The following is an 11,067-nucleotide window of genomic DNA, read 5'->3' as shown; positions in this document are numbered from 1 at the left end:
GGCGTGTTCGGCGAGTTCCTGAAGAGTATCGGGCGGGAGACGACAGACATCTGTCACCATTGCGGAGAGGACAGGGACACGGCGCAGCACACCTTGGAGCTCTGCCCGGCGTGGGAGCTGCCCCGCTACTCCCTGTGACACGCCACAGGAGGAACATTGACCCGCCCCTCTTCCCCCAGCGATTATAGAGGCGATGCTGAGAGGGCCACAGGAATACGACGCCGTCCGCCCCTTCTGCGAGAGAGTTATGCTCGTGAAGGAGCGAGCGGAAAGGGAGAGAAAGAAAAACTCGTAGCCCACTGGTGTTGGCGGTTGGTACCCGCGGATCGGGAGGTGTTGCGTCGCGTTGATGCCTCCGACCTGTCGACGTCCTATTGATACTGATACGCCACATTTTATTCTGGTAGAAATTTACAAAATTCCAAAGAAGATATTAGAAATCCATCTTCAGGAATTTATGTCGCAAAAGTATTGATGATAAATTCTGTAGTAGGATTAAGATCCTGCATGGTTCCAACCTGTTTGCTAAAATTCATGTTGATGTAATCCTAATTTCCCCAAATTTTCATCCTTATTTTTCAACTGCGATTTAAGGCAAGGAAAATGATTGAAAGTTTCTTTTGTTCTTGTTTCAAATCATTTTTCCTTCTTAAAAAGGATTTTAAGGAAGATAAAAAATATATTTTTCTCAAAGTATGATAACGTTTGTGATACATCATACATGATCTTGTCCTTTCTTTGCAATGCTATATCTTAGATATATATAACTTTCTTTACAATGCTATATCTAATGTCCTTAAATGTTCCATATCTTTTCATTTACTTATACTCTCATCTTATTCTTCTGGTTTGAAAGTATAACTGTTACAGCTTTTAATGGTGTTATGTTTTTATCTTTTGAATATATCCCACTTCATTTATCACTTCTACTTTATCGTCAGTTATGCCCGAGCAGTCGAGCTAGGCGGACGTAAAATATAGTGCTTCCTTGACCCCCTCGATGATCGTAGAAGCGATGTTGAGCGGGCCACAGGAACTCGAGGCTGTCCGCCTCTTCTGCGAGCGAGTTATGGGGAGATCCCAAAAAATTTTTAATTTATTCATCATCAAATAAATATTCCTTCTGGTGTGCGTTTGCACAATATTCAAAACAAACAACAAAGGAGCTTTAAGAAGAAAACCAACGCGAAAACTAGAAACCGGACCAGGATCCATAAAAACCTGAAATCTAAAAATTAAGTTAAATCTTAGTCTAATAATAATTCTATATGGGGCACTGCCTTATATATATATATACACACACGCAACACACACACAATATATATACACGCAACACAATATATATGCACGCAAACACACACACAATATATATATATGTCGGGTTCACATTATGATTAAGGTTAGGGGCGTGAAGCGAATCTTCATTTGGATTGGACATTGTTATTATGCAATAGAGAAGATATTTACCAGCGCAAATACGATTATTACAGAATTTGACAAATAACCGTGGTAATTAGATACTCGAGATGCTAATGACAATGATCTTAGGTTCAATAACGAATCCACGGTCAACGGGATGATGAATGCGATTTGATCCACGATTCTGGTGTGACTCAACGTACTTGTCCTCAGTACAAGTAGAACTTATCTGACTGAACAGAATCTCAGCGTCACCAAGTGGAACTGCCCTTATATACTCCTCTCCGTACCTCTCTGTACCCTTTGGGTCAATCTTTGTTTTTAAGGAGAGTTATATAATTACTCCATACCTCTGTTAGATACACATCCCTCCCGTGACCGTGGCTGCGTTCAGCGACCCGTTATGTCATAAATCTCGGACATCCATACTCGGATTAAAACATAAACAACTATTTTTTCAGTTTTATTATTTAAGTGCAGCTATAATAAAAGTCTGGATTAAAGTATTGGGGACCTTCCCAAACATTCCAAAAGAAAGGCTTCGATGTCCTTTCATCTCCGACATATACATATACATATATATGTGTACATCAAAATTTTCGACTTTTATTGTCCTGAAAATGAAAACTAATTGCTTATGACTAGAACTATAATAATTACGATTAAGAGTTAAACAAAAAGGCAAGAGAATAAAATGAAATATATGCCATATAGAATTAACTACTACATAATATATACCTTCTACAATACCTGTATATAGCGATTCTGAAATGTGATAAAAATATGTTTAGAATTGTAGTCCCAATAGCATATATAAAAAAACAATCGGTGATATGGGCGAACTTCGTAAATAATTACCATAAATTTTACTCAGTAATGGAAGTAAGATGGATGAAAATCGTAAAATTAATCACAACGTCAAATCTCGTCTGCATTTAATTTGTTCTTCTGTTTTTGTCGTTTCTGTAAATGAATACGCATGCAAAACAGATACATTATCGTCAGAAATATTATTCGCAGCCTACCAACTATTGAAATTACTATCAAAATGAAATTTAAGTTTTATTATAACAAAAACATTATTACGAGAAAAGTAAATTTAATTTTATATCTAAAAAGCTATTGTATATGGAGAATATATTAAAATTATTGCATCATTTTACTGATCCATTATCGTTTGAAAGGAAAGATTTTCTTTTCTTCGTTAAAAAGATATAATAAATAATTAATTTCTCTTTCAAAGGCAACTTAGTTCAATTATTGCGCGATTTTATTATTCTCATATTTGTTTATATCGAATAGAAAAGATTTCCATAGAACCATACAATGAAACAGGCTTTGATGACGTGAACCACAGCGCCACAGCATACCACGTTTTTGGTGGAACTAAATAGGTTTTTGTATATGCCAGCGTGAAACTAAATAGAACAGATTCCTAACTTTATAAGTTTTCATATATTTTAGCGTAGAATACTATCATTACTTGGTTGCTGGGAACAATATTAGCTCGAGAACAATTAGAACTCATTTCCTCTCTGATGGTACATTGTAAAATAGTTTAGACATTAATTTTTTTTAGGTTACCTTTTATTATAAGTAGTTCCATAAACAAACCTATAAAAACGGACAGAAGAGCGCGTTCCTTCAAATAATAAAGTTCAGTTTGGCGTTTAACTTAATTTCATAATATTTGTATTTTTTAATCTGTGATTTCTAAGTTTGTTTAATTCATTTTCTAATAAAAGCTCTGTTTTGGTTCTTACAGTGTTGAAGTTTTAAGCTATTGTTTCTTTATATAAATTAAAAAAAAGTAATAGGGAAAGATTAATGCGGATAGAATTCCCACCTCCATCTTTTGGCTGATATTTCTAACATTGGATTAAGAATGTCCATTCTCACATGTGTTCTTAGCAACGACTTGAAGCAGGGAGAAGCCATTGATATGTCAGTGAGAGAAACGCTCTGATTGGGCGACCGTAACGCCCACTGCCAGTTATTGCAAACTAGTTTTAAAGAAGACATCAATTTTCAATTTAGCACATGGTTAAAACGTGTTGAGATATTTTATTACACTAAAATAAGCATTTGATTTGTTAAACAAATATGTCAGTACCTAATAAAGTTTTAATGCGAAAAATTAAGAAAAAAGAAAGGAAGAAACTTGAAGTATTGAAAGAACGGGAGAAGCAAGTACAAGGTTATAAATGTAGTCATAAAATATAATTTATTATTGTTATATTATAACCTATCTTTACATAAAATTATTAGCTCTTACTGATAATCTATTTTATATTAATGGCAGGTGAAGCCCCAATTGAAAATTTGGAAGATGATATTCAAGAAAATGAGATAGATGTTATAAATGAATCGAAACGACGTCACTCACAAGAAAGTGTGCCAGTGAAAAGTAAGTTAAAATAATTATTTATTTAATTTCTATAATTTAGATTATATTTATTAATATCTTAATTTTTCTCAAAACTGAAAATAGACTGTATTTATGTTTGTTATATTTCTAAGGTACATATAAAGTATATACAATAGTGAAAGCATTGCTATGTAGAATTTAATTTGTTAACTGAAATTAATATATTAACATCTGTTAGAATCAAAACAGATTTACTCAAAGTAATTGCTTTTTATAATTTCCTAATTTTAATTTAAACCATGTTTGAAAAAAATTCTTTGATATTTAAGTAACCTTTTAATGTTCATATTCTTTACCATCTAACCATAAAAAAGTAATAACATAATAGAATGGAAAGTGTAATGTAAATAGTAAAAGAAAGTAATTCTTTCTATAAATGTGAAATATATAATTTACAATCAGCGTAAAAATGTTCAAAGTTTAATGTTTTATCTTATTGAATGAACGAAAATAATAAATTGGATATCTCTAAAATTTGTATTGTTTGCATACTAATATCCATATAATGAAAAATGTATATAATATACAAGATATGTCAAGGAGTTAATGGTAAACTTTAACAGCATGTAGTATTTATTAACATAGGCAAAAGAGTTTTAATGAACATGAAATCCAAATGTCATTAGTTTTCAACTTATGGAATGTTTCCATTACTTATCTCGGTTTACATTAATCTACAACATATATTTAACATGATGGTCATTCATTTCATCACATGCTTTAACATGGTATGTGATATGCACAATCATTATTTAAATTATTTAAATTATGATTAATTATTTAAATAGTATAAAAGTAAGTTGAGAAATAACAGTAATTATTTAATATCAGACAATCCCATTGATTCCAATGACCTTCAAGTGTGTTGTCCAAATCAACATCATGAACAATTTTTCCCTATGCATGTTACCATCGCTTGGCTTTAGTTTCCTAGATATTCGCAAGAAACCTCAAATTTACAGTACAACCATACTTCATTCTGGCATAAATGGACGCAAAGATGGCATAAAGTTTCTATGATCACAAATTTGATCATTTTATCATTGATCATGTTGTGTCCTGGAGCTTTCTTTGGATTTATGTTGAATTAAGAATAAAACCTCCAAATAAAATAATCAAAATCTTTCTTCAAAAGATCGTGCCTAGGAGGGCAGTAAATAATAGATATTGCAGACTATATCAGTCTTGAATCATAACATTAGATGCCTGGAGATAATTCTTTTTATATCATGCTTCTAATGGAGCTTATAATGTTTTATATTTGATTTTATATTAATATCTGATTTACCTTACCACTGGGATGTTGAATGTGATGTATTATAGACATTGATATTGAAGTGATTTTTGTCTATGAAATGAGTTGCAGAAATGAGCATTATATCTATTTTGTGGCAGCCTAGGATGATTTCCAGTTCGTTTTTATGTTGAACGAATGCAATAGCATTCCCTGTAGTAATACATATCAGCTTCATTATTTTGTACTGAGCATTATTTTATTTATTACCAGTGCTAACAGAGATAATAAGTTGTTTATATGTCCTGTCTGTGTTTCAATTAATTTCTCTAATCTGCTGAAATTTTCTATAGTTCATACATTAGTAGTATGGCTATCGTTGGTATTATATCATGTAGATGTTTATTAACATAAGATTGCAAAGCGACTGAGACATGAGAAAGTAAACATAGCCATATGTGCTATTTGTTTATTCAAGAGTATATGACTTTTACTTTATATATTTTTCATCTGCATAAACTTGAGTGATCTGTTTATATAGTATAAAACAACTATTTGTATGTGATATTAAAAAATTTCAAATCTAAATCTTATTTCATCAACTCAGGCGTTTCCCTTAATAGAATGTGTTTATTGTATAACATGTAATTATTATATGTTACAGAGAAAAGAAAAAAAGACGAAGATGATCAAATATCACAAGAAAACAATACTAATAGTATAGATGAAAATTGTAAGTATTTTAAGAAAATTTCACTAATCTTTTAATTACTGTAAATTTCAAAACAAAAACATTTGCTATAAGTGACATATTATTCGGAAGTTAACCATTAAAGTGCATTAAAAATATTTTTATTTAAAAAGTTTTTTTTCATACAATTTTATGGTTTATCCCCTTAAATAATCAGTATTAAATTATATTTAAGCTGTATAGTTCAATGGTATTTACAATTTTTGAACCGCATCAAATAATTTTTTGAAAGAGCTTGATATATAGAGAATTTCATTGCAGGTAATACAACTCGACATGGTTGGATTCCTTATGCAAAAATTAATCGAAAATATAGAACAGTTCATGCATTCATACCTCTAGTCTGTATTAATAATTTAGTTTCATATATACAACATTAATTTATAACTATTGTATCACAATAAATGTGTTTTTCAATAGAGAGATTTCATAACATGCTATGAGAGTTTAGTGAATGCAAAGAAAATACATGCAAATCAGTAAATTTCCATAGACAACAATACTCAAATAGACTTTATCCCTATATAAGATCTTTTTTTATTTTCGAACAATTTTTGGTTATGTGTAATAAATTTCCTTCAAAAGACTTATTACAAATGATATTATGATATTATCTAAATATTAAATCACTTTCACGTTAATCGTATTCATTTATTTGACAAATGACTAAAGAACTGGATATGTCAATTAAAAATGTCAATACAATGAGAAAAATGATTATTATTAAATATATTTAATATTCTTTTAGAATCTAGGAAGGAACTTTTTTATAGAGAATATCATATTTAAAGTATATGAATTCATTTAAGAGAATTAAGATCAATTCTTTTTTAATACAGAAAAATATATATATTTAAAAAATCATAATTATTGCAATTTATTATTAATTAACAGATAGATAATTCTATATGTCAGTTCTTTCCAAAAAGACAATTGGCGAAGTTTAGAAATTGTGAACATTATTACATGATACATGCTGTGTATTATATATATATGAATATTAATTTGATTTATCTTTCATTCTTGCAGTACCTGGATCTGCAATGGGTCTAACGATAGCAAATGATACAAATTTTAAGGTATTAGCAGAATCTGTTTGTGAAAATACTTTAAAAGCAATACAAGACATGGGTTTTACAAACATGACAGAAATACAAGCAAAAGCTATTCCTCCTTTACTAGAAGGAAGAGATCTAGTGGGTTCTGCAAAAACAGGATCTGGGAAAACTTTAGCATTTTTAATACCTGCTGTTGAATTAATTTATAAATTGAAATTTATGCCTCGCAATGGTATGTTAATAATATAAATAAAATATTTGGGATGTAAATATTTCATTATATTACTATTTTTAGGCACAGGTTGTATTATTATATCTCCAACACGAGAGTTGTCTATGCAAACATTTGGAGTTTTAAAAGAACTAATGAAATATCATTACCATACATATGGTTTACTAATGGGGGGTGCTAATAGACAGACTGAAGCTCAAAAACTTGCAAAAGGAATTAATATTATCGTAGCTACCCCTGGTAGATTATTGGATCATCTACAAAATACAGCAGACTTTTTGTATAAAAATCTTCAATGTCTGGTTATTGATGAAGCTGATCGTATCTTAGATATTGGTTTTGAAGAAGAACTGAAACAAATTATTAACATTTTACCAAGTTAGTTCAATCTTTCATATTTTTGTAGCAGAAATAATGATAACGATAAAGAATATATACATATTTTATTATAGAAAAGAGATTAACAATGTTGTTCAGTGCAACACAAACCAAGCGAACGGAAATGTTAACAACTTTAGCTTTAAAAAAAGAACCAGTTTATGTTGGTGTTGATGATGATAAGGAAAAGGCAACAGTAGAAGGTTTAGAACAGGGTTATGTTGTGTGTCCCAGTGAAAAGAGATTTTTACTTTTATTTACTTTTTTAAAAAAGAACAGAAAGAAAAAGGTTATGGTTTTCTTCAGTTCGTGCATGTCAGTCAAATATCACCATGAGCTACTAAATTACATTGATTTGCCAGTATTAAGCATACATGTACGGTACAGTGTGGAATACTTTCAATTATTTGACACCTAACAGTTTTATATTACATATTTCAATTATTTAATAGGGGAAACAGAAACAAACGAAGAGAACAACAACATTTTTCCAATTCTGTAATGCATCTTCTGGTATACTCCTTTGTACTGATGTGGCTGCTCGTGGTCTTGATATACCAGCTGTTGATTGGATTGTACAATATGATCCTCCAGATGATCCTAAGGCAAATTAAATTAAATGTAACATAATGCAAACATTATTAAATTGGTAATGAATATAATAGCTAAGTGCTGTTGCAGGAATATATTCATCGTGTTGGTAGAACAGCTCGAGGAGAAGGTAGTAGCGGTCATGCGTTACTAATTTTAAGGCCAGAGGAACTTGGTTTCCTCCGTTATCTTAAACAGGCTAGAGTACCTGTAAACGAATTTGATTTTTCATGGAATAAAATTGCTGATATACAATTACAGGTAAATATACATATTTTAATTTTTAATTTTTAACTAAAAATGTATAGAATTGGAAATATTTTATGCAGTGCGTAAATCCATATTAAAACTTCACAAAATGAAGATAGCGAAATATAATCTCTAAATTCTATTCAATTTTGTAACAAAGTTAATTTGTAGAATTTGTCAAAACAAGAATGATTATGTTTCATTTTAGGTATATGTAGGAAGTTAATAGTTTTTGATATATTCATAATTAATGGATCATGCCTTATATTTTAAAATACACAACATGTGTATCATGGTTATTACTAATATATGGTGTCTATAGACCAAATATAAAAATTTTCTTTTCCAATTTTGGCCTTATTTTTATGGTAGACTAATATATATACAATATACATATATTATATAATATATATTATTAATTAAATTAATATATTGCAAGTTCTTCTAATACATCTATATATATATATATATAGGTAATTAGAATAATATAATTAGATGTGATACATATTTGAATAATATAATAAAATAAAAAGTAATATAATTATATATATATCTGTATTACTCTAAGTTTTTTTGAGTTTTCTTTTTTTAAAAGTCATGGGTAAAGGATATGTAATAATTGTGTGTGCAAACATTTTCTATAAATTATAAAATGCAAAGACGACTAAAAATGTAAATTAACTACACGAATTGGATACCTTAAGTATCAGTTACAATATTTCAGATTAAAATAAATTGAATTTTTCTGTTATTTCCATCTACAAATATAAATCATTTTTACTCTAACATTTTGAATGCACAGAAAAAACAGAATGTGTATAACGAAAAACTGAGTTCCTTCTATATTTGTTTTACATTAAACCATAACTTTCCATAATAAAAATTGTAAAAATTTAGAGATATCTAATAATGTATGATGCTATTAAATTTAATACTTCTTATTATTAATTTCTGTTATTTTAAAGTAATTCTAATAATTATTTCAATATAGTTATGACTATCTACAGTGCTCTACATTAAAATAATTAAATTGTGTTTCTTCATCTGTTTTAGCTTGAAAAATTGGTTTCGAAGAATTATTTTTTAAATATGTCAGCAAAAGAAGCCTTCAAAGCATATGTGAGAGCATATGATTCTCATCATTTGAAACAAATTTTTGACATTGAAACCGTGGACTTATCGAAGGTCGCAAAATCTTTTGGGTTCGTGGTTCCACCAGCTGTGGATTTGAGTATCCTTTAAAACATAGTCTCTTATTGAGATTTCAATAATATTTGGTATTTTAATACTTCATTTGAGTATTTACTATATTCATTTACTATATGTATATGCGTACGATGCACAGAAAACTAGATTTCGATTATATAAAATGTTAAAAATGTTCTTCCTTTATTTGCTATATTTTTATAACGTGTAGAAAATTTTTCATTAAATATTAATATAGCATAATTAAATATTTGCTAGTGTAGCATGAAATAAGATCTTTACGGATGAATCAAATTTTTCCTCGAAAAAGTTAACTTTATTTAAATCTAACCTAATTTAATACAGCCGTAAAAAATATTATAATATATCTAGATGGATTCTATATCTCTATATTATACTTCATACTGTGATAATAAAATAATTACATACAGCAATAGTTGTTATATAGTTTTACAAATTGCAGTATACATAAATAATTCATTAGTTACCATTTAAAATACTCTTACAAACAATACAACTATTCCAGGAAATAAATATCCACACATGTCTTATTTATAAATTTTGTAATATTTTATACAAATCTTGCATATTGTACAATACCTTAAAAAGGTAAATAAAGAATTATGTTTTATGAAATATATCTTATTTCTTCATAAAATTAGGTAAATTGTATTTTGCATTTTATATAAGATAATCAGTTTAAAAGTTAGACCGTGATTTAAATTTAGAGTATCCATAACCTCCACCTAATTTTTTTCGTGGTCGGGAATTTTTACTTATTCCCACTTCTATAATGAAATAATGTTAAGGAAGCAATTTTTCTACAATATTTGTATATATAAATGCAGCTAGCAGGTACATATATGTAATCCGTACAAAAATATACAGGGTGGTTGGTAACTGGTGGTACAAGCGGAAAGGGGGTGATTCTACGCGAAAAAAGAAGTCGAAAATATAGAATAAAAATTTTTCGTTTGAGGCTTTGTTTTTGAGAAAATCGACTTTGAATTTTCGCTCGGTACGCGTGTGGTACGTTATAACGGATCTCACTGTAGATCGTTGTCTCGATGGGAAAATTTAAAAAAAAAATTTTTATTCTATATTTTCGACTTCTTTTTTCGCGTAGAATCACCCCCTTTCCGCTTGTACCACCAGTTACCAACCACCCTGTATATTTTTGTACGGATTACATATATGTACCTGCTAGCTGCATTTATATATACAAATATTGTAGAAAAATTGCTTCCTTAACATTATTTCATTATAGAAGTGGGAATAAGTAAAAATTCCCGACCACGAAAAAAATTAGGTGGAGGTTATGGATACTCTAAATTTAAATCACGGTCTAACTTTTAAACTGATTATCTTATATAAAATGCAAAATACAATTTACCTAATTTTATGAAGAAATAAGATATATTTCATAAAACATAATTCTTTATTTACCTTTTTAAGGTATTGTACAATATGCAAGATTTGTATAAAATATTACAAAATTTATAAATAAGACATGTGTGGATA

The 11,067-nt window shown here is 29.1% G+C and overlaps 1 protein-coding gene across 2 annotated transcripts; it reads left to right on the top strand.

The window, feature by feature from the left end:
* The first annotated feature begins 3,391 nt into the window (after positions 1-3,391).
* Positions 3,392-11,067, top strand: LOC100748096 (probable ATP-dependent RNA helicase pitchoune). Of its 2 annotated transcripts, none has more exons than XM_003489751.4 (10): positions 3,392-3,616; positions 3,722-3,826; positions 5,746-5,814; positions 6,862-7,122; positions 7,186-7,500; positions 7,575-7,876; positions 7,953-8,105; positions 8,182-8,352; positions 9,394-9,571; positions 10,814-11,067. In XM_003489751.4, exons 1-10 carry the CDS (start codon positions 3,523-3,525, stop codon positions 10,900-10,902), a joined length of 1,737 nt encoding a protein of 578 aa, XP_003489799.1. In that variant the 5' UTR covers positions 3,392-3,522; the 3' UTR covers positions 10,903-11,067. The 2 variants fall into 2 exon arrangements, with proteins under 2 accessions (XP_003489799.1, XP_012241459.1); XM_012386036.3 differs by having other exon boundaries at positions 3,523-3,625.

The sequence above is a fragment of the Bombus impatiens genome, unplaced genomic scaffold (assembly GCF_000188095.3).
Source record: "Bombus impatiens unplaced genomic scaffold, BIMP_2.2 scf_0368, whole genome shotgun sequence".
Classification (NCBI taxonomy): domain Eukaryota; kingdom Metazoa; phylum Arthropoda; class Insecta; order Hymenoptera; family Apidae; genus Bombus; species Bombus impatiens.
This window is presented reverse-complemented; position numbering and strand designations above follow the sequence as displayed.